This window comes from Manis pentadactyla, chromosome 3 (assembly GCF_030020395.1).
Source record: "Manis pentadactyla isolate mManPen7 chromosome 3, mManPen7.hap1, whole genome shotgun sequence".
NCBI classification, from domain to species: domain Eukaryota; kingdom Metazoa; phylum Chordata; class Mammalia; order Pholidota; family Manidae; genus Manis; species Manis pentadactyla.
This window is the reverse complement of record NC_080021.1, coordinates 38,249,495-38,274,283: the sequence shown is the minus strand read 5'-3', so window position 1 is coordinate 38,274,283 and position 24,789 is coordinate 38,249,495. Positions and strand designations below refer to the sequence as shown.

The following is a 24,789-nucleotide window of genomic DNA, read 5'->3' as shown; positions in this document are numbered from 1 at the left end:
AACTGCAAAACACCAAGAAAAGTGACACACAATATATCCCTTTAACACTGACCACAAGTAACATCAAAATACCACCCTTGGCAAAGCTATGAAGTGATAAAGCCTATTTCTAACAAACTTTACATGCAAATAGATCCCATCTTCTGGATTAATCATACTGGAAAACTCTATTAATCATACTGGAAAACTATACATTTATTTCAATGACCCTGCCCAAAAAATTTCTGGAATTCTCATTTTGGAATTGGTTGCAAGGTTTCTTTTGAATGCTACGTACAGCCAGTAGCTAGTACAAAGCCTGGCACATAATAGGTATGTAAAGGATTATTAAAACAAAAAGACTTAGCAACAAAACCTAATCACTTCAGGGCAGATGTGTCTCTGGAAATAGAAAACTTTCAATCCTGAAGGTGACTAATCAAATGGATGATGAAGCCAAGTTGCTCTGGCCAAAGAAAATTTGTTTCACAGGAAACACACCCTGCGTCTGAGCACAGTCATAGTAAAGAAGTAATTGTTAGCCTACATTTTGATCTTTTAAGTCTCAGAACATATCAAATGTTTAAATTTCCTAAAATAATACACCCAGTCAACCACCTGACTATGAGTAATACCAGTGAGGTCAAAGAAGCACATTTATATTTTGATTCTTCCCTTGTGATTCTGATCTGGATGTTTTTTTCGGGGGGGCGGGGGTCAGTAGGTGAGTGTCCTCTGTGATGTTAAACTGTTGAATGGTGGACTTCAACACTTTTTTGGAAATGTTATGCTCATTAACAATTACTACTACCACAAAATGCATTATTACATCTCCAGCCATAAATGTCAAGTCTTCGTTGTTTCCATTTTCAAATACATGGTATCAATCTTTTCTAAAACTTTCATGAAACCTAAATCACCTTGAGTAATTATTAATTTATTAATTTATCATCTTTTAAAATGGTAATCGTAGGTCAAAAAAAAAAGTATAAATTCTTTGACACTCCTCCCACAGGAGGTGGAATATAATTACCCTCCCCTTGAAATGGGCCTTATGCCTTGTTTTTGACAAAAGAATGAGGCAGAAGTGACTCTGCATGACTTAAAAGGCTATGGCATAAAAAGGCATTCCAGCATGGCTGTCACCTTTGAAATTCTTGGCCACCGCACAGCAAGTCCAGGCACCAGAAGCCTCCTGCTGCAGAGATGCCACAGAGAGGCCGCAGAGGCAGACCTGCCTCAGGAACCTCAGGTGGGCCAGATCCCAGCTGTCTAAGTCTTCTAGATGATTCCAGCTACTATCTGACTGCAATTGCATAAGAAACTTAAAAGTAAGAACCACTCGCTGAGTTACTGTCAATCCCCAGAAATAATAGTAATAAATGATTGTTGTTTTACACCATTAAGTTTGGAGTGGTTGATTACAGACCAATAAAAAAAACAGAATGATGATCAAAGAAAACCTCAACATTTTCTCTGGTCCTAGTCCCACTGGTATATGAACAAGGCCTCACTTAGGTTGTTTCATCTTTGGTATCTTCCTCACTGGCTTCCTTTAACTGTGCTAAGTTTAAAAAACAACTTTATATCACAAACACCTGTGAACTTCCTGAAACATTTATTCCCAGTAGCTTAAATCCATTTGACCTTGGACTCATCTGAATAGTAAATCTGTGCTCAAAAAGCCAATCTCCTACCACACCAGGAAACACACACTGACAGAATGTTCTCATTTCCTCATTCCCGCTGTCAGGAGACTGCATAAAGAAAGAAAAGCTGACAAGGCCAAAACTTTCACCAGCCTCTTACTTATCTCTTAAGAAAATAGTCAGCAAACATCCCTGCAAGTTTAAGAGGTGCACAACCTGGCCTATCACTCCACATCTTTTGGATTCAAACTGTTGCTGATTATAGGACATTATCTAACAATACAATGCAATACAATGCAAAATATGTAAAAAGTGAAATTGCAAATCTTGCAAAAGATGCAACATCTCATGCTGATCTGGGGAAAAGGAGTAACTGGGAAGTTCATCAAAACACACATACCACGGACAAATGAAAACTGTATATATAGGCCAATTAACAGTTCACAAAAATTTTTTTAATGACAATTGTGTAAAGAAAAAGATTTTAATATTTCAGTGATTAAGTGTGGCCCTTGCAAAAACTGAAAATATTTTTGTAAAAATGAGTCCATGACAAAAATTCAAATGAAGCCAAATACAACGTGTGAACTGTGCCTAGAATTCTGGTTCAAAAAACCCAGCTATCATACACAGACATTTTGAAGACAAGTGGAGAAAAATGAATATACCCCGACTACTATAGACTATTAAGGGATTCTTGTCCATTTTCTAAGGTGTGATAATGGTATGGTGGTTGTTCCAGGAGAAGGTCTGGATTCTTAGAAAATGCAAGGATAAAGAATCATGATAACTGCTCCACTTCCAAGTGGTCCAATCAAGTAATTTATACAGTTAACCCTTGAACAACACAGGTTCAAACTGTGCAGGCCCACTAACAAGTGGATTTTTTTCAATAAATAACACTGGAAAATTTTTTGGAGATTTGCAACAATTTGAAAAAACATTTTTCCTCTAGCTTACTTTATTGTGATACAGTTTATAATACATGTAATATATAAAATATGCCTCAATTGTTTATGGTATCGGTATGGCTTTCAGTCAACAGTAGGCAATAAGCAGTCAAGCTTTTGGAGAGTCAAAACTTGGTGGATTTTCAGCTGCACAAGGGGTCGACATCCCAACCCCCGCATTGTTCAAGGGTCAACTGTATATACATGTTTATTTTGCAAAATTGGTAAAGTGTTAGCAATTATTGAATCTAGCTGAATGAACAGATTGTTCATTCAGTTTTTCTGCATGTTTGAAAATGTTTACAATAGAATGCTGGAGCAAAAAAAAAAACCAAACTAACCACACCAAAAACATACACACATAAAATCAAGGCTCACTCTTTAAGGAAGGCCTACTACATGAAACATAGAAGGGGGAAAAAAGTGAAGTTATACAGTGGTACCTTCCAATGTTATTGGAATAACACATGCAAAAAAAAATCATAACACTTAATTCACTCCTTATCCCAAAGATCAAAACAGTTTTAACAACTTATGTTTATTAAAATTAAATATTTTGCTTTTAAAGTTCAAATTAATTTAATAAAAATATGTACTAACATGAGTCAGGTATTAGGAATCTTAAGACCATCCGATACAATTAGCCTGTCTTCAAAGTAGCCACCTCTCAGCTCTCCTGGACTGGAACTCACAGGGTCAAACTGAGGGAAGGGCTGTATAAAGGCTGGCCCTGCACAATGATGAAAATGTTTAGTCAAGCCTTTAGGGGTATTACGAAGAACTATTAATTCAGTGGGCTTTACCATCACTTTTGATTACAATCTTAATAATGCATTTCAAACAGATGTCACATATGGAAATTAAACACCACACATTTGGAAAGAAGTGTTTCCCAATTACTTACACCCAAAAAGTATGTCACTAGAATATACGCTCCACAAGTACAGGAATTTTTGCCTCTTTGTTTACTGATGTAGCACCAATGTCTGGGCCAGAACAAGCCCTCAATAAAGATAGGCTGACTAACAATGAATTAAAGAATGAATGAATGAATGAAAGAAATGTTAAGTTGCATTTTTAAAAACGCTGTCTACGAGTGCTCCTTTATATTTAAGTTATGATGAAATACTGGTCAATTTTCTAGGGGGAAAATAGTGTTTAAATGTTACCACAATGTTTTATACAAGCTGTCTTCTCCCTGAGTGAACTCAGTATGTAAAATGGAAATGATAAATTCTTGTCCAAATCCAAAAGGCTTTCATTACAGACAATAATAAAAAAAAGCCCTTTGGGACAGGGCTGCAAACAAATTTCTGTAAACTTAAGTCAGAAATTATGCCCAAATATATGATCCTAATGGGCTTTGCTTAAAATCAAAGCTCAAAATAATTGAAAAAAAAATCTACTTATAAAATCATCCCTCAATTAGTTTTACACAAAGAATTATATTTCCTGTAAGACACTTCTAGAGAAAAAAAATTTAATGTCATTAAATCAGTATTCTTTATTCAGTGCTTTTCATGTTGTTAACTGAACTAAAACACTTTCCTAGGGATTTATTCTTTTTCTATTATTAAAAGTACATATTCATATGGAAGTAAATACTAGAACTATTAAAACACATCAAAAGTAACCTCTCATAACCCAGCAACGAATATGCTGTCATTTTCTTTCAGCACTTATGAAACTTTTGTCTGTAACAAGGTGGACTGTTTTCTCTCTTAGAAAAAGACACCATCTTGTATTCACCTCAGTGATATTATTGGACCATCTGCAGGATTTGCAGTGTTTTCCCAACAGCAATGTGGCATTGACTTGAACCATGCACCCAAGCCTGTCCATCCTCATCCACAGCAGCAAACACAAGTAACTTGGCTGGACAGAGGTGAAGGATGCTATCTGTAGCCATGAAGTCAAGCAACAGGCCTAAACTGGGAGGGAATTCACACCCTTACTGCGCTGGTTTAGGTTAATCAGTCACAACCAATATATGACCTTGCACATCAAATTTACTTTATTAGGCTAATACCAACCTCACTACTGAAGACATTAACAGAGTACAAGAAAACTATTCAACTGCTTTGAAACCCTATGCACTCACCACTCTAGGCATCCTGGACTTTAATTCCTAAAGGTACAACACTCTCTTATCTTTCAGTCTTCACACACGCTATTCCTTCTGCCTCCAGTCTTCAAGGCACTGCCCCTCATCGCACAGCCCCATCCCTCCCACAGTAGGGTATGTGCTTGGGGGAAGAATCCTGAACTTCATGTTTCACTGTATTAATCACACTGCCTCCTAATGGCCTGTCTTTCCCATAGACTAAGCTTCACCACCATACATCCAAGACTAGAACTGACATGTAGCAGCAGCCCCCCAAAATTTTCTGAAATAAATGATGTGATACTGTAGTGTGTGTGTGTATAAGAGTGTGTGAACATATTAATATTTAATTGCATTTATATATATTGACTTACTTATGTGTCAGAAAGCAACTTCCCATGCCCATTCCAAAAAGAAAAGAAAAAACAAGACTCATGGACACCGAGAAGTGACTGACGGTTACCATGGGGGAGGGGTTAGGGTGGGAAGAAGAGAGGGATAAAGGGGCACAAAAATTCTGAATCATAATCTAAGCTGGTCACAGGGATGGTAGTCCAGGATGGAGAATATAGCTAGTGATTCTGTAACATCTTATGTTGACAGATAGTAACTGCACTAGTGGGGGTGAGGATTTAACAACGTATGTAACTGTTGAACCACTGTGTTGTATACTTGAAACCAATTAAGACTGTGTATCAACTATATACCAATAAAAAAAAAAGAAAGAAAGAAAAGGAAAAGCAAGAAAGCTGAGTGAATGCTGAGTTGACTCTTCACAACTTCATTAACCATCTAGGCACTCAAGCCCTGAATTTCCTCAGCTGTAAAATACAGAAAGGCATCCTAAACTCTTCCTCAGTATACAATATTGAACATTAAAAAGAGACTTTCTATGCAGCAGTCAAAATCAAGTCAAAAGATAGTATTAATTATTACAGCCTAACATACAGAGTGATCATAGGTACCCTGGAAAACAGAAGATGAATTCCACTGAACACTCCAAAGTACTAGGACCTCCTAAACAAACAGCCTTCCAAAAAAGAACAGTCTCCATCCACTAGAAATGGTGAACAAACACTCCCAACCTTAGGAGGTGATACGCTGTCAATGTGCTTTTGCTTTATAATTCATTATTTCAAGTAAGTTTTTGCCATACAGAAATTTCTCCCATTAAACTTATAAGGAAAGTATAATTAAAAGAATTGTACTAAATTCATTCGTGTCAAATTAAACACATCAGCCCGAGAAGTTTAAAACTTTTTTAAAAAGGAAGAGCTCGGCTGGTTTCTAAGCCCCCCTCCAGTTAAACCAGCAAGGTGGTACAAGAGTTTAGAATGTCCACTGCTTCTAAATACCCATCAGAGTGGGTACAAGAGGGTAGAAGAGCAGGACTGGGGCAGGATATAAAATCAAATCTTAAAATGGCAAAGCTGACCAACATACACCAGCTATAACTGGAGCTCTCTCCCCATCAGGACCTGTTTATGGTACACAACATCTCTCGGATACAGAGTAACACTCTCAAATTCTGTAGGGATTGTTAATACTTGATAATGAATGTCAATACCATAAACCAAACTTCTGAAGACAGATAAAATCTTGTTTCAAAACTTAAAAGCTCTAATTTTGACTATTTCATCTCACCCAGGGGTCTTAAATCTGATGTGAAACTCTATATCCATTAAAAAAGTTCTATCACATGAGTATCTATAACTATAAATAACCTTGAAATGTTTATTGGCAGTGCACTATATGAAATTAAGTGCTTTTTTAAAAAAACAATTAACAATGAAAGAGTCAGAGGACACTTGGCCTTATAGTTAAGTGTCCCTGTGCTCTGACACCGCTCTCCTTACAGCATTGAGACGGCCACAGGGTCAGTCCCAGCCTGTGCACAATGAGTGAACAGACGGGAGCACAGACTCTCCACGCAAGCTCCTCATGTATCCCCTCTCCCCTTCCTTGCCAACTTGCTATAGATTCTTCTCTTGCAATGCTAAGTCAAAGCATCAGAATGAAGCAACCTGTTTTCATACCCTGATGAGCCCTATCTTCTTGTCTTATCCCTGGACAGTACCTTTTGCAAACAAAAAGCAAAGAAAACAAACAAAATCACTGTCTATACATAAATTGTTCTCATACAGTGCAAGAGTTCTGGACTACTATTAAAACTCTGATTACCAAAGCCAATACAGACACCTGTGGTGAACATCTGGTTGCCAACAGTATCTGCAATGCCTGTATATGAAAATTCACTGGGCTCAAGAGCCCAGAAGAGGATAAACCAGTCCCCACACCCTGCATCCTTGTCTTCAAAGCCCTTTAAGCACCAGGTCTAATCATCAGATCCTTCTTCTTCCCTGTCACTTAGTATTATCTTTAAGCACTTAATTCTTTATTTACATGTCTGTCTCCCCATTAAAACGAAAGCTTCATGAGGGCAGAGGCCATCATTCTTGTATCCCAATATATATAATTTAGTTGGCAAAATCCTCATTGAATTGAGCGAAAAAGTAAAACTTATTTTCCCACTTCCCTTGTTCATTTTTCATTTATCAAATTTGAGTGAAAGAAATTATGGACAACATAGACTCATAGTTCCTTCTCTCTCTGAGCCATTCTATAATACCAAAATCCTTTTCCCTACCACAATCCTAAAAGTACAGAAACTTGAGTAGGAAAAACCTAAGTGATCTGACCCAATTCTCTTGTTTTACAAATCAAAGTTACACTCATTTACTTTGGTCACATGGCCAGTTTGTGTCAGATTTTTTTAAAAAACACCCAAATCCCTGAATACTGGCTTCCTTCAATTTATATTCCATTCACCACCATGTCAAAGACAAAGACTGACTAAAAATTCAATCGCTGCCTAGTATATTTCATCAATTCAAAATCATCTAAGAAAACCAAGTTTTCTTTAAATTTGTATCTTAGCAGAGAAATAAATCATTTCCAAAGATGCATATAGGGAAAATGCTCCTTGACATCTCTAATACTTTACAAGGATGTCACAAATACTTGGTACACTCAAGATGTTACCACCTGGGGAAGCTGAGTTATTTATAGGGAAACGGGCCCTCTCTGCACTGTTCTTACAACTTCTTGTGAGTCTGTAATTATTTCAAAGTAAAAAGTTAAAAAAAAAAAGGTACACCAACCTGATGCCACTTCCTGGGCCCACTAACTCATCACCTCACTCTTCTCCAAACTTTCCCAATGAGCCGTAAAATGTTCCAAGTACTTCTCAACCCAAAGTTCCAGGAAGGGTTGGTGGAACAAGTGAAATACAGCAGCCACCTCCAGCCTAGCACAAGGTTTGAAGCAAGAAGCACACATTTACTGAACAAGGAAAACTAAACTAACACTGTTCTCAATCTCTGTGCTGGCCACACATAGCAAATATTTACACAGGCCAAACTCGACTACCTCTTCCCCAGTCTTTCATAGTTTACTACCAATCTATGGATCAGCTTCATTCCCCCAGCTAGACTGTAACCCTATGTGCACTGACATGTGTTTTTAAAAACTATCCTCTCAGTTTCTTACAGTTCTAGGGAGGACATAGTATTTATGTAACTTAAATCAAGTTTTTAAAACTTTGTTAGCAAAAACAAAAAAAGCAAACAAAAATAAATTATTCTAGCCTCAAGGATCAGGAAGGATCTCAATCATTAACAGCTACAGAATCTGTATTTTGACGGGGAAAAGAAGGCTGGGGGCAGTGAGGACTGGCGAGCAAGGTCCTATTTGCTGTCACTGACTAATTTTAGGACAAGGAAATATGGATAGAGCCTTTTATACAGTAGACCTCAAACTTTTGTGTTCCTGATGATTGTGGTCCATTGAACACTACAATACTTTAAATCAAAGAACCTCTTTATCAGGAAAAACCACAGTAACTGTTGTTACTAAGATTTGGTTAGGCTGTGTTACTCTTAAAAAACTTAAACATTATTGGCAGAAAAACTTTCCACTTGCAAGAAAAAAAAAAGATTAAAACAAATCATGCCCAAACACAAATGCTATTACTTCTCAAGAATATCCTAGAATTCACCAAAAAATGATTGAATCCTCATGTCAACTGAAGAACCTTTTTACATTTCTGAAGAGTCTTCTGGGAGTCAAGAGGCCCTGAAGAAAAGCAGAAGACCAACTGCTCTAGACACTCATGCACACTCCCAACTCAACAGTTTTGTGAAACCAGAAACATTCTGGGATGGCATGTGGTATGGAGTGGCTGCTAACCTCACACTAACTCCTGTCTCTGGATGTGGGTGTTGTACATATTCCTCCGCAGTTGCAAACAAAATCAGCCCATGTGTCACCTCTGACCTTCAGACCAGGGATGCCAACCTCCTGAACAGGAGACACCCATTCGAGGTTCTGCAACCCCTAACAGTGACAGAAACCTAGCACAGAATTACTAGGATCATGAGGCAGCAATTTGGATTCATCCTCAACTGGCAACTGTGGGAGGCAAAGAAAAAGCAGTTTCCATACTTCCCCTAAGAACAACCTTACAAGAAGAAACGATCACACTGTCCATAGCATTGAATTACTCACTCCTCCCCACCAATTAAACTCCACCTGTATATAATAATCAGAACACCTGATAAACATGAAACACGATCACTTAAAGAAAGTATCAGGGATTTCTAGATGAAGACTTTAAACACTACTAGAAATAAAGCCTACTAAGAGAATGAGTATTTAAACTAATTTGCATATAATTTTAGAAAAATCACTTGATTGATACTTCCTTTAAAGGCACAGTAGGGTTTCCATACACAGACGAAACAGAGCAATAACTGAACTAGTTCAAATCACTTCTGGACAACAAAGACATTTCTACAACCTCAGAAAATAGATGATGAACTGCACAAACCCAGTACCTCTCCCTGCAGTCTTTCATATAAAACCCTGCTTTCATGGTTTAGATGTTAAAATAACCCTACCATATTACCTCTGCTTTCTTAACTTTTTTCATTATATAAACTGCCTAATCTCAAATGTGACTTTTTCTTAGGGCTTACAAAACCCATCACCCTCCACTTGTCACCCAGCAAGCAGACTGTCAGAGAAAATCTCAGGTGTAAAAGGGTCTTGCAGCTGTTCAAAGGTCAAAGGGCCTCTCTGGAGTTTGAGATTGTCTGTGAGACCACCTAGTATCTGAGTTAAAGACGTAGAACACCTCCAATACCTCGAACTCCTCATTGCCTCAATTCTGGAACATCAAATTCGTGCTAGAGCAAAGCCAATTTTTGAAATGATAGGTTTTTAAACACTTTTTCTCCTGAACTACAAAAATGGAGCATGGACTCACTGATAGGAAAGTAAATAAAAATCTTTCATTCAGTTCAGTGCTTCCTACACTAGACAGTGTCATAACCTCAACAACTAGCAATCTAGACCACGACCATTACTAATGGAATTCTAAAATATAATCGCTTTACAAATACAATCACACGTACTTTAATACAAAAATTTGCTGTCAAGAAAAATGTAAAATTTTTACTACTGGTATCTTTTTCTTGTGAAAAATATTTTGGTATATTAAAGTCAAGAAAAATTTCAAGTATATAAAATTACACCAAGGATGATCACAACCATATAAAACAAAAACTATCTACATATAGAAGAAACTAGAAAGCCACCAAAATATTAACAGTGATGGCACTATTGTTAAGACTTTTTAAATTGATCTGTATTTTCCAGATCTTCTACAAGAATTTTTTTGTAAGAAGGAACTTTTTTTAATAAACAAAGATTAAGGAATAGCCAGAAACTGAAAACAACCCAAATTTATATTGGTCAAAAATCAGATTTGAAAATTATGGTATAGCCAAACAATGAAATACTATTAACACAAGAGGAAAAAAACTACTACATGCACAAAGGCTAATGCAGAAGACACTGGACACACGATTCTATTTCTATGAAATCCTAAAAAGGGCAAAATTACAGTGAGGAAAATAAAACAGTGGTTTTCAGGGGCAAGGGATAGGAGATAGGAATGAGAATGCAAAGGGGGCACTCAGTTGTTTTTGGGGGTGATGAAAGTAATTCTATATCTCGATTGTGGTAGTTTCTACAATTATGCATCTGTCAAAACTCATCAAACTATACACTTAAAATGGGTAAGCTTCTTATTGTATGGAAATTATGCTTCAATAAGGCTGATTTACAAAATAGGGTTGAAAACATTTAAGGTGAAACCCATCAGAGACCAAATAACATCACTTTCACTATGCAGCTAAGACAAACTATGTGTGAAGTAACATTAAATTTTAACATTTTACTTAATATCCTGAAAAAAAATGAGAATGTCACAAAGCAGTTATCTAGAATTTACCATGTCTCATTTTCAAAAGGTTTACTACCACTGCACTGATTCTATCAAGTAATATGAAATTATTATAGCCAAGTTCAATTTATTAATAGCTTCACTTCTATGTATTAACTAAGAAGAATGTTGCAAACTTTTCACATGACTTAAGCTTATTCCTCAATATGTCCCACAGAAAATAATTTCAAGAATCCCATTTTACCATCATTACATGACCATTACAAGTAACTCCTGACAAAATGCCATCACATTGCAAGTTAAGAAGTGACAGCATTGAGCTATAAGGAACCTTAAATTTTCAGTGTGATGCTGCCCCTCCTTCTAAGGCTGCACTCCAAATTTTCTTAGTCTTAGGAATGTCAAATTTTGTAACATGTTAGAACCCAATTAGTTTTATCACATAAAACTGTAACTAGACAATAAGCATTTATGTGACAAAAGGAAAATCTGAACAGGTTCAATTTTGATTTTAAGGGATGTTTTTTAGATGCCTTTTTTTTTTAAGTCTCCATCTTTGAAACACCTATTGAAAATACATTATTAAATTATCTGATGGGGAGAGTATTGAAACTGGACTCGCCATGGAGTTGGTAACTGTTAACACTGGGTGATAACTGCTGTACCTGGATGGTCATTAGAGCATTCCCTCTACTTTTGTATATCTTGACATTTTCCATAATAAAAAACTTAAAAAATAATTTTCTGAGTAAAACTTAAAAGAATCAATTATAAAAATAAATCAACAATCCATAATCACGGCAAGCCAGGAGAGACTGTTTTCATTTGCTCAGGATGCCGAAATTTCAAAATGACAGAGACGCAAGACTACAATGGAGTCTGTTTTCTTAATTAGAAGTAGGCATGATAAAAACGGGGAAAAGACGACGCAAGTGCATCCTCCAGCAACATAAAATTGCTTCCTTCAATACACCCTGTGAGATCTACTGAGGCATAATCTGACACTGTCTTTGGTCTTCATTTAGAGACTAATTTCCTAAAAAACCTAATGGCTCGGGAGAAGTCCTGACCTTCCGTCAATTCACCCCATCATTCCTGGCTGCACTCCCCTGTACTATGTGATTACCTTTGCAAGTGTGTTTACTCCCAAGCCTTCAATTTAGTCACTGATTTCTTGATTTATAAAATTGATCTCCCTTTGTTTGATTTTCAATTTTTTGTTTGGCTATTTCCCACCCTGTTCTTTACTCTTTACTTTCCTTAATCAACTTTATTTAATCAATTTAGTTAAGCCCACCCGTACTTTCCCAGTCCAGTTGCTCTGGTGTTATTGTTTTTAGGTAACAACCTCAATAATCAAATAGTGAGATTTCCCACTGGTTTGGTGACGTGATGCTCTAATCCACATGGACTAATACTTGCATTTTTTGGTGCAGCACACTGAAATTTCAGGCAACTTTCAACTATTATAACCTCTACCCACCACAACCTTTGTTCAGCTCCACCTAATCGCTGGTGTTATTTTCAGGTTCCAACCAGGAGGGCAGGATATTCCTGAGTCATTAAAAACCAACAGTGCCTAGTACAAGTAAGGAGCACTTACTTTTGCCACATCCTGTGCAAAAAAAGCACTGTGTCAAAACTGTCCCAACAAAACTCTCAGGGATGACAGCACTGACAGGTATCTGCACCGTCCAATATGGTGGCCACTAGCTGCATGCGGCTACAGCATACTTAAAATGTGGCCAGTGTTACCAAGGAACTGGTATTAATTTTAATTAATTTTTATTTAAATAGTCACAATTTGAGGCTAACAACTTAAATTACTTGAATTTTTCTTCACAAGTTATTTCTATTTCCTTTTACATCTATATGTATTCAAGGTAATTCAGGATAAGAGTTTCTCAACTCCAGCGCAACTAACATTTTGGACAGGATAATTCTTAGAGATTGCGGCTGTTCCATGTGTTGTACAGCATTAGGCACCATCTCTGGCCTTTATCCACTGGAAGCCAGTAGCAATACCCCAGCTGGACAATCAAAAACATCCCCGAACACTGCCAAACATCCCCTGGGTGCAAAACTGTACCCAAATGAGAACCACTGATCTAAAACGGAGTCTGGATTCTGCACCCAACACTAAAGATATTAAAGGGCAATTGCTTTGAGTCCTTCCTTTTCTATTTGGAAACTAGACAAAATACAAAAAGCTGTTAAAAGTAACCATCTCTTCAGAATATTTTCCACAGAATCCACATTATAATCTTTGGGTTTCCCACTCACTAGCTTAAGGGCCCCTCATTGACCTAAAGGTAGGTACCAAGCCTGGTTTACAGACTGAGGTGTTAGGGGAGGTCAGACAACGAGTAAGGCTCTAAGTGCTTAAATTAACTCACCTATCAGCGAACAGTAAGTAGCAGAGCTGAGACAAACCCAGACTTAGGAATTCCAAATTTCAAACTCCTATCTATCTTACTTACCTTGTAGCCTTACATCACCTGATGGAGAAGCTCCTTAGAAATAAACCCTGTTGATCAAATGACAATTTCAACCAATACTGTGTATGATGGCACAACACATTACAATGCCAAATAGCAAAGCTCACAGGAAAATTCTACAGACAGTGAGAATTGGGTTGCATTGTAACCAACCTGCATCTCAAGGAGTAATTCAGGATAGAGACAACAAATCATTCCATACCCTACACCTTAAAAAGGCCTCACCTAAGCTGCACTAGGAAAGGGTTAAAAGGTCCTGGAGGGAGGAGTTGAGTGGAAGGAGAAATAAACTCTGTAATAGATGGCTAATCTAGGACTGGGATGCCTCAGAAATCAGAAATATCCCAGAACACAGGACATGTGGAATAGAGGAAAAGAGCTCTAGACTTTAAAAAAAATGCAGAAGACCCATCATGTGGACCTCATCACTGGGTACCCGTGGATAAATTCCACAGGTCTCTGGGCCTATTTTTTTCTGCTCATTAGTGAAAAGACTGGTCTCCAGTGGCTTCTTAGGCACTTTCCAGCTCTCCCTTCAACCTCAACAATGCAGAACCATGTTCTTGGTATCCTTTTACTATTCCTCTGAGACAATGTTTTAAGCAGGAAAGTAGCACTAGCTCAAGAAATTCGCTAGAAAGAAAATCAAAATGCACAGAAGTATCTGGGCAAGGAATGGTTTCAATTCAATACAATGAACTGTACTGAGTGGCAAAGGGCCAGCCTCTCAACCCCAGGGGCTGTCATCACTCCAAGAAGCCACATCCAACATAGTAAGCTCTGAATTCCCCTTCTCTTCCCTAGGCATCCCCACCTATAAACATAAACTGCATTTGGTTATTTGGTTTGGGCCAAGGCCAATAAACTAAAGATTTTAACCAAAGACTATCACAGAATTGGCAAGTTTAAAAACACAAAGAACAGATACAACTTTTTTCCTTCACACTGAGTACATTTTAGAGGTTTAAGATGTCAAACTATTACAGTGAACAAAATATCTGACTTTTAACAGGACGTGGCTATTTAAAGAAGGAAAACTTATTTGGAGAAGAAAATACTGATGTTTTGAGTCCTCTAAGTTTTATTTAACTGAGCAATTTATTTGCAGTACCATATTGCATGTCCTATCTGACTGCTTTTCATGTAAAGAATAAAATCTACTTATTTATACCCTTTCTCATCCAAACCTATCATTTATCACATCTGTGACTATCACAGACACACTCCTCATAAAAATCAAGCTATAGTGGCATACTCTTTTCTATTTACCAAACTCACTAAACCTGAGTAAAGTTTTTATCTGATGATGAAAATATTCTGGGCTTCGTGTCCCAGGTAGTTAAAAGGCTCCAGACCATCAGTGTTGATATTTCTCAAGCAATGCTGTAATATATGGATCCTATTACTCTACAATTAGGTATGCAAGGAGAACCTTTCCTTTGGAAGGAGACACAAAACAGCTCTACCACAAATCAACTACTTCAAAACTTAAGGGTGTGTGACTGTCCCAAACACTGCCTTCACAAATCTCCACAGATCAGGTGTTTTTGGTGCTCCTCAACCATAGGTCCCTAAAATTTTACCTACAGCACTCTATTTTTCCAAACATCCTGAACAGCACGTTTTTAAAAATGATCTGAATCAATCCACTTCTATTTCATGAAATGAAAACTCAAAATGATTCATTCTTAATATTGCTCACTGACACCAAAGGAATAAAACAAAGTTCATTATTTGTTTAAACTAGGAAAGAAGAAAATGTAGCTTTAAAAAAGATACACTACTTGTAAATTTCTCAGACTAGCTGAAGCAAAAAGGCTGGCTCAAAAATAAATCCAAGCACACAACACAACTGCAAAATAGACTGGCTCTGGAGCACATAGTCAACTGAGTAAGTTTGTCAGGATTCTTGGTATATATAAAATAGGACTACTACAGAAAACATGCCCTATTTCTCCCCTCCCTGATGCAATTTTCTAAGTTACAAGACAAATTACACTACAAAAGCACTACCAACTTGGTTCCATCTGTGACAGCAGTTATCTTCACTAGTAGCCTAGTTCTAAAATTCACAAAAAAATCTTCCATTTAAGCCTTAGAAAAAAAATCTATCTGTAATGAAAATAAGGTCTGAGTAAGGATCACAAAACAAAATGTTAAATGACAAAACTGATTTCAGTATTTAAAGGAACTACATGACAACTCCAAATGGTATTTTCAAAAAGTATTCCAAAAGTTTCACAAACATGTTAAATACGGGTACAGCAAAGATTAGATAAATCCGAACCCAGTGCCAGAAACTAAGCCTCCAGCTTTCAGATTCATTAGCTCTGCGCTCCACCTGAGCTGGTAGCTACTCGGAGACGGAGGCCAATACCTTATTAGCAGCAAGTTAGGCCTCTTCCTCCCTCCGGGAAGCGCATGACAAACAGAGCGTCATGCAATTTATGTCACCGGCCACTTAGCAAAAAATTATATGTAACTTCTAAACTTGGGTCCAGATGGCCTTCCATACTCAAAAGAAACAAACAGCCCCAAAAGTATTGGGGAAGAGAGAGACTTAAAATGTCCCACTTTCTGACCCTGTAAACATTCAGCCCATCATTAGATCTGAGTCCTAGATTCTAAGACTTGTTTTAATGGAGGCTTCCTTCAACCTCTACGGAGTCTGTTTTGCAACAGTGAGGAAACTTTTTCTGCTTTATCTCAGTTCCCAGAGAGCATGCAGCCCTGCAATTCAATATCCTAACCTGGCAGGGAACGGTGAAGGAGGGAAAGGTAGGTAGGAATCCTCCGCCAAAACAACTTCCTATAAAAGAAAAAAAATCTCCTCCTCCGCCCATAGCAAACCTATCCCAGAAATTTACAGCGTGTTAAGAAAAGAAGCATTGCGAACTGCATACGTAAGAGTTTTCCTTTGACTACACGCAGGGTTTTCAGCTGTCAAATTACAACTCAGGAAACACTATCATTAGAATAAAAAAGGAAACAAAAAGCTCGCACCATAGGGGATAGGAGCAGGAGCTGCCAGCTCCGTTTTGGGAGGAGAGCGAAAGGAATCCAATCCACTTCCCCACCCCCGCCTGAATTCATCCCCTCCCGGGCAGGCAAACCTCACTGCAGAGGCTCAAATTTAATAATAATAACAATAATCATGGCGCTTCCTCCCTCCTTCCCCCACCCCGATCTGCCGGGAAACAGCTTTCCCCTCCCAAGGGATCGCCGAGGTTGGCAGGACCAGACCACCACACCGCACACAGCTCCCGGAGCCCGAGGCGAGCCCAGCCTAGCCCGGGGCCCCAGCTCCGCTTCTCCTCTTCCCTCTCTTTTTACCTCCACCATCCCCCATCCGCATTGTCTGTCTCAATTCAACTTTGACTAATATGGATTCCTCGGGCCTGGGCCCGGCGGTTATTACAACCCGCCCCCCGGTAGCGAGACCCCCACCCCCACCGCGGCCCATCTCCGCGGAGTTCAACGCGGCTTCTCGAAGGGGTTGGGGGTGATGTTGCAACGCGCTTTCCCGTCTACACCGCGGGCCCCGTCTACACCGCCCAACCCCCGCAAACCCGGGCCCCTGGGGCCCTGGGACCAGAAGTTTGCCCCGGAAGGGGCCTAGCCGGGGGCAGTGAGGACCCCCCCTGCCAACCGCAGGCGCGTAAACACGCGCGCCCGCCCCGGCGCGGCCCCATGGGGGAGGGGAGGGCGGGGAGGCGCCCCTCCCCCCGCCCGCCCGCCGCCGGCCCTATTACCTGTCATTGAGCTGGTCCTCGGTGCCCGGCAGCGGGTGAACCACGAAATGGATGGACGTCATGGTGCTTCCTTCTCGTCCTCCTCCCGAGGACGGCCCCCTCCCGCTCTCGCCCACCCCCCCCAAAATCCCCTTCCCCTCCCCAAAACCCACAGCCGCCGCCGCCTCCCAGTCCCCAAATGGAGGGAAGCAAATACGCAAGGGCCGCCGCCGCCTCCCTGCCGGGCGTCTATCCGCCGCCCGGCGGTTCGGGCAGGAGGGCGGATCAACACGCCACCCGCTCCGCCGGCGACAGCACGAAGTGCGAGGCCAGCGGCCGGGACCCGGGGCGCGCCGCCGCCAGCGGCGGCCGGGCGTCGGGAATGGGGCGACTGGGGAGGAAGGAGTGGGGAGTGCTGCGGGATAAGGGGACAGAGTGGTCCCGGCGGCGGACGGGATCCGGACTAGGGAGGTGGGGAGGGAGATGAGCCCGCACCGCGCGTCACTGGCGAGAAGCCGCCGCCGCCGCCAGCGCCGCCGCCGCCATCTTCACTTCTGCCCCAGTTTCTCCGTCTCGCAAGCTCCGCTCCCGAGCGGCGGGGGAGGGGCAAACGGGGGGAAAAGGAGGAGGAGGAGGGAGGAGACCGGCGGGCGGGGGCACGGCAGCGAGGGGGCGGGGCTCCGGGAAACGGGCGGCAAGGCCCTTTCGATTGGACGGCTCAACGTTGTCGGGCCACGACGCTGTAAGGCGCGTGTGGATTGGTCCATTCGGCCCCCGAGCCCAGCCCCCTCGGGGGATGGGACATCTCCAGAGTGAGTGTTCCGGAGAGCACGTGTGAGGGAAGGAGGCGGCGGAGGGGCGGGTCCGCCTTGGCGGTGTGAGTCTGGGAGGAAGGATAAGTGTGTCTCCGGGGAGGTGGGAGGGAAGAGGGGTTCCTGCGATCTGTGGCTCTGATTTCCCTACGGCAGCCCTAATTATTTTGCGGGCTCTTAGGGATTTTCTGTTGTTTCTTGTCTTTCATCCGCAGTTACATTTAAAGTGGAAGTGTAAAATCAGCCAAGGGGCAAGGAGTGCACAGCCTTTGATTGGAGGTAAAGTAGTTATGTAAAGACCTTTCCAGAAGGTCCTATCGTAGATCATAGCGCTGACTTCACAGCAACTTCTTTTATCCCCCTAGTCTTCCCCAGTTTACCCAACATCACCGTCACATAAATGCACAAAGACAGAGCGTGAAAATTTACACTAATTTCCTAATTTAAATTTTTTAAACGACGTTTAAGTGAGAGATGATACATGCTACAAAGGTGTTCTTCACCTTAAGATCATTGCGATCATAACGGCAAATTATTGGATTGATCTACCTGCTTTTTTTCTAGGTAACCAGTTTATAGTGTTCTTCTCAAAAGGCTTCTATGGTCCCCATCAAAAAATCGAGTACCTCTTTCAAGGCAAAAAATGAAAACATGAAGCTTCTTCAGTCTCTGTGGATGTTCGTTAAATCTGGGGTTCTGGGAAACGTTCTTAATGTTAAATACCACTTTTTTTCCGTTAACACATCACATACACACACACTTTTGCTCAGAAAGTTCTTTTGCGCATAATACGTGAAAATTTATAAGTCAGGATAAAGTAGGTCCCCTTTGAGACAGATAATAGAACACTTTTGTAGGTCACCAGCTCCAAAAGCAGCCCAGATTAGAAGTCCATGCAAGCCATGCTGAAGCCACTAGACCAATGGACACTGCTAGTTTTAGAGACAGACAGACCTGGATTTGTGTCCTGTTTCTGCTACTTAACTATGTGACCTTGATTAAATTATTAGACCTAGCATAGTGACCTTTTTCTCATTTGTAAAATACTCGATAGTAATAGATCTACATAGAGTTGAGATGAGGTCTAAATAAGATGATATATGCCATTATACCAAGCTGCCATCTAGTTAATTTAGAAGGCTATTCAGAGCCAATAGGAAAAATGTGATAAATGTAGTAGGAATGCTTATTATTCCATAATAAATGGAAGTTAAAGGAGGAACTGAGGCCAGCTAAGAGATTTAAGAAAAGTCATTTAAGCTGAACTTTCAAGAATGTTCTGGGAAAATAGAATGTCTAGCTTAAACCTAGTCGTTTTAAATTTCCCCCTGAACAAACTCCACACCACATCCATACTTTAATTCATTACTCTCTTCTTAATCTATCTTCATCTTTTTTATTGTGCTTCTACCCTGCTTCCAACTCAATTTACCCACTCCTAGTTTCCTAGGACTTTCTGAGACTTCTCTCCTGGCCAGTCCAGTCTCTGCACTCTAAGCAGCCCACTCAAACTGCTGTTTGATTGACAACCATCTTGTCCCAGTGAGACATATTAGGGAGAATTTTCCTCTACCAGGGTCCCAACACTTTGGTGGGCCACACTTTGAATAGGGAAAAACAGGAATAAAGGCATGGAGTTGTGCAAGCTCATTGCATGGATGGGTAAGGAGGGAATATAGGTAGGGAATGAAGTTAAGCAGGGTTCAAGCAGAAGCTCTTTTAAGAGTCAAAGTGCATTACAAGCCCAGAAAAGGGGACTGGGGAAGCTTCTTTTTTAATAATTTAGACTAATTCTCCCTTTAAGGGCAACTAGAAAAGTTAGCCAAAATATTTCTTTAAATCTGATCAAAGGCACAAGAGAGTTAACAAAATAACGATAAATTACCAAACTAGGATCCAAGGGATGAACAAAACCCAAGGAAGTGAGTCCTGTGTTTGGAGTCACTTTTTCCCCTGGGATGAATGCCAATTCCAGAAAGACACAGTGAGAAGCCAAGAGGCTGAACAATTCTTCTGACAAGCATTCAGGGCTAAGACAACAGACTGGTGTCTGAGGTTCCCCGAGGCAGTGGTGAGTGAATCTTTGTGCTGAGTCCTGAAGGACTGCACTCCTGAAACAGGCCATGTCTTAGATTTGGTTTCCCCAAAAACACATCAAAACAAGGATGTAGCAATAAATAAATGATGATTACAGGAAGTACTGTATAGGGATGGAGAAATGAGACAGGGAAGAAAGAAAACCCATTAAAAAATGAGCTGATGAGTGTTACACCACTGTGGGCAATTGGAATTCAGGCCTTCTGGGGACCATCTGAGAGACTATGTAGGGACACACCTCAGAATTATTCCACTGAAGGGTGAGGTATTTATCCATCAACTCCCTCCCTCTCTAGTTGAGGATTGCTTCTGGGTTATTAACTCACTGATAGTTCAAGCTTTCCCCACTTGGCAAAACACACTCCTAAGGCCAAAAAATAGCCTCAATAAAGAATGAAAAGTAAAGACATTCCCCAAAAAAAGGAGAAAGAAAAAGAAATGTGAAAAGTATTTAGCAGTCAACCCATACTAAAGGGTATATTCTTCAAGCAAAAAGCAAATTATTCCCCAGTGTTAAGTTCAGAGAGGCATAAAGAAATGAAGCAAAATAAAAAGAGAAAACATGTAGGTACATGAATGTTGAATGAATAATAAAATGGGATTTAAAATTCCAGAACACTTGACAACACCAAATGTTGGCAAGAATGTAGAACAACAAGAACTCTCAGCCATTGCTAGTGGGAATGAAAAATAGTACAGCTACTTTAGAAGACAGTTCAGTGGCTTCCTGCAAAACTAAACATTCTCCTAACATATGATCCAGCAATCATGCTTTTTGGTAATTACTAGAAGGATTTAAAAACCCATGACCATACAAAAACCTACACACACATTTATAGTACCTTTATTCATTATTGACAAAACTTTGAAGCAACCAAGATGTCCTTAATAGGTGAATGCATAAATAAACTGTGGTATATCCACACAATGGAATATTATTAAACACTTAAAAGAAATGAGCTATCAACACATGAAAACCCATGGAAGAACCTTAAAATGGTATTTTTAAGTGAAAGAAGCTACTCTGAAAGGCTACATACTCTGTGAGTTCAACTGTAGGACATTCTGAAAAAGGCAAAACTATAAAGAGAATAAAAAGATCAGTGGTTGCCATAGGTTAGTGGAGAGAGGCAGAAGAACAGACAGAGCACAGAGGATTTCTAGGGCACTAAATCTACTCTATATACTATAATGGCAGACACATGTCATAAAATTATTCAAACCCACAGAATATACAACACCCAGAATGAATTCTAATGTAAGCAATCAAATCTGGGGGATAATGTGTCAATGGAGGTTCATCAATTTTAACAAATAAACCACTCTAGCAAAAGATGTTAATAATGGACAAGGCTATACATGTGTAGAGATAAGGCATATATGGGAAATCTCTGTATTTCCTCAATGCTGCTATAAATCTAAAACTGCCCTAAAAAAGAAAGTCTATTAAACAAATAATAGCAAACACATTCACCAGGATATAGCAAGATCATGAACTAGTTGGATAATTTGACCTGTGAAAAATCACCAAATGCAATTCACCATATTAACAGAGTAAAGGAGAAAAATCATTAATTTTAATACAGTAAGACAAAAGCTGTTATAAAATTCCATAATTTTTTATGAAGAAAATTTCTTAGCAAACTATGAATAGAAGGGAATTTCTTTTTTCAGTAAAGGACATTTCTAAAAACCCTATAGGAAACATCTTTTATAAAAGCAAAATGTTGAAAGCTTTTCCTCGAAGATTGGAACAAGGATGTCTGTTCTCACTACTCTTTTTCAACACTGCACTAGGGAACCAGCTAATGCAATAAGATAAGAAAAAGAATTTTAAAGTATAGGGATTAATTTTCCAAAGCAGCTGCCAAAGTTGGCAGATGGACAGATACTAGTAATCAATGATTGAAACCATCTCCAGGGCCACCTGAAGGCCAGACTAGCCAAGCAGGTACTGCTGGGTTAGAAAATGGTGGTAATGCACTGTGAGGACATTAACATTTCTCACAACTTCTACAGAATTAAATGGACATACCAGGCCTTGACCTTTTTCCATAAACACATAGATAACAACCCATCCCATGATCCCTACCACTTCTGAGTCCCCCAAGCATATCTTCAGGTAGACTGTGCAATATGTGATATCCTAAAAGATCTAGCATGGTCAGGCCACTTTAGAGCAGTTCAGGTTATTAGAAAAGAAAAAGCAGATCATCATTTCTGCTCCATTTTGTGTGTATGAAGCCTACACATAAGTTTGTCTACCTGATGCACCTGACTTACTAGGTTGGCTGGAAGTACCAAGTGGTGACAACCACTCTGGAGAAGAAGAGGTAGGATGAGGCCAAGATTCACTACAAGAAGTACCTCAAACAGGCCAAGAAGAACACAGGGAAGAAAATCAAGAAGTAAGCAGTACACATAGACTCCTGACCTGAGACCAATAAAAATTGTCTATCCCTCAAAAGCATATACATAGGTTTTAGAAAGGAAGATATAAAAACATCACTATTTTCACAGGACATTTTGCAATATATAAAAATTAGAATTAATAAGCAAGTTTAGCAAAATAAGTAGAATTAGGTTAACATCCAACAAGCAATTGTTTTCATATGCCAAGAAAAAAAAAAAGAATTACAAGATGAAATTTTTTAAATACTAATTGAAATAATATAAAAGCCATAAAATATCTAATGCCTAAGAAAAAATTCAATAAAACCTCTACACAGAGAACTTTAAAACATTTTTTGAGAGAAATCAAAGATGATCTAAATAAATAGAAGAACATACCATGCCCATATACGACTAATATTGTGAAGTTGTAAAGTCCTTCTAAACTGATCTGTAGATTTAGGACCATCTCAATAAAAATTCCAGTGCTTCCCCTCCACCCCAGTGGAACTTCACAAGTTGTTTTCCAAACAATTGAAATGTAACAAGGGACAAAGAGATCAGTGCAAGAGATAAAAGACCTCAGACGGAGACCAAAGGTTAAAGAACACATGACTTTAACAATATAGGCACTTCTGGACAGTTGAAAAGGAATTAAGTTGTACTGAGATGACTGGATATCATTACTTTAAAAAATTAGACTTAATCCCTACCCACATCAAACACAAAGATCTAGTTGGACTGTAGATCTAAATGTAAAAGGCAGTAATAAAATCTCTAAGAAGATATAAAACTATCTGTACGACCTCAAGATAGGAGAAAACTTCCTAAATTGGACATAAAATCTCCAATTATAAAGAAAAAGGATTATGTTAGACTGTATGATAAATAAGAATTTCTGTTCATTGAAAAGCCAACATTAACAGATTGAAAAAAGCCACAAAATGGAAGGAGGTATTGCAATACAATACTGACAAAGGGCTCACATCTGGAATATAGTTTTAAATTCCTAGAAATTACATATTAAATAAAAAGACAGAAAATCAATTTTTTTTAGTGGGCAAAAGACCTGAAAGGCAATCCACCAAAAATATACACAGTGACCAATAAACATAGAAAAGGTGCTCAACCTCACTGCCAGCAGAGAAAAGCAAATTGAAACCATAATGAGGTGCCACTAATCACCTTCCAGGATGGCTATAATCAAACAGACTGACAATAAGTGTGGGAGTGGGGATGTGGGTGGGGGGTTGAACAAGAAGTCTTATTTACAGCTGGTGAGAGCTTAAACTGATATAATCACTTTGGAAAACAGTTTGTCATTTTCATAAACATGTCTGACAATTCCACTCCGAGGTAAATACCAAATAGATGTGCATTCACAGTACACCAAGAGACAAACAAAAGAATGTTCATGGCAGCACTATCTATAAAAGCTCAAAATTGTAAACAATTCAAATGACCATTAAATGATAGAATATCCTGGTATGTTCATGCAAAGTAATACCATACAGCAATAAATAAGAATGAGCTACAGCTACTTGCAAAACCTAAATGAATCTCAAAAAACTAATGTTGAATAAAAAAAGACAGTTGATTGAATTCATTGACAATTTCACTGAATGAGCCTCAAAAACTGGTGAAGTGAAACTATATTGTTGGGGATGCATGCTGAGGTAGTAAAACTAAGAAAATCAAACAAGGGATTACCTTGAAAGGTGGGAGATATTTCATATTGATTGGGAAGTAACCCAAAGGGGCCTTCTGGAATGAGGACAGTATTCTATTCCCTCACCTGGATGTTGTTAGAGGGTTTTTAGGGTTAGAGTTCTAATGATAATCTATTTAGCTCTACATTTCTATTTTGTGTATTTTTCTATATGTGTGCTAAATTTCACTACAGAAAAAGATGTTTTTAAAGTGGCTCTCCCACCATATAGAAATATTAATTAAAAATGGATCATAGACTCATCTCAATAGATTCTGAAAAAGCATTTGACAAAATTCAACATCCATTCATGATAAAAACCCTCAACAAAATGAGTATAGAGGGCAAGTACCTCAAAATAATAAAGGCCATATGTGACAAACCCAGAGCCAACATCATACTTAATAGCAAAAAGCTAAAAGCTTTTCCTCTTAAGATCAGGAACAAGACAAGGATGTCCATTCTCACTACTATTATTCAACATAGTACTGGAGGTCCTAGTCACAGCAATCAACACAAAGAGATAAAAGGCATCCAACTGGTAAGGACAAAGTTAAACTCTC

At 39.2% G+C, this 24,789-nt stretch overlaps 1 protein-coding gene across 6 annotated transcripts in view; it reads right to left on the bottom strand.

Moving 5' to 3' along the window:
* Positions 1-17,810, bottom strand: part of UBR5 (ubiquitin protein ligase E3 component n-recognin 5) — a 128,011-nt gene extending 110,201 nt beyond the window's left edge. For 4 of the 6 annotated variants that reach the window (XM_057497850.1, XM_057497852.1, XM_057497853.1 and 1 more), the window contains exon 1: positions 17,240-17,805. In XM_057497850.1, the coding sequence (XP_057353833.1) occupies positions 17,240-17,301 (62 nt within the window). In that variant the 5' untranslated portion in view covers positions 17,302-17,805. Of the gene's footprint in view, positions 1-4,327; positions 4,491-17,239 lie in introns of those variants that run through there. The other 2 variants (XR_008996226.1, XM_057497851.1) reach the window with 2 other exon arrangements.
* Between the last annotated feature and the right edge of the window lie 6,979 nt (positions 17,811-24,789).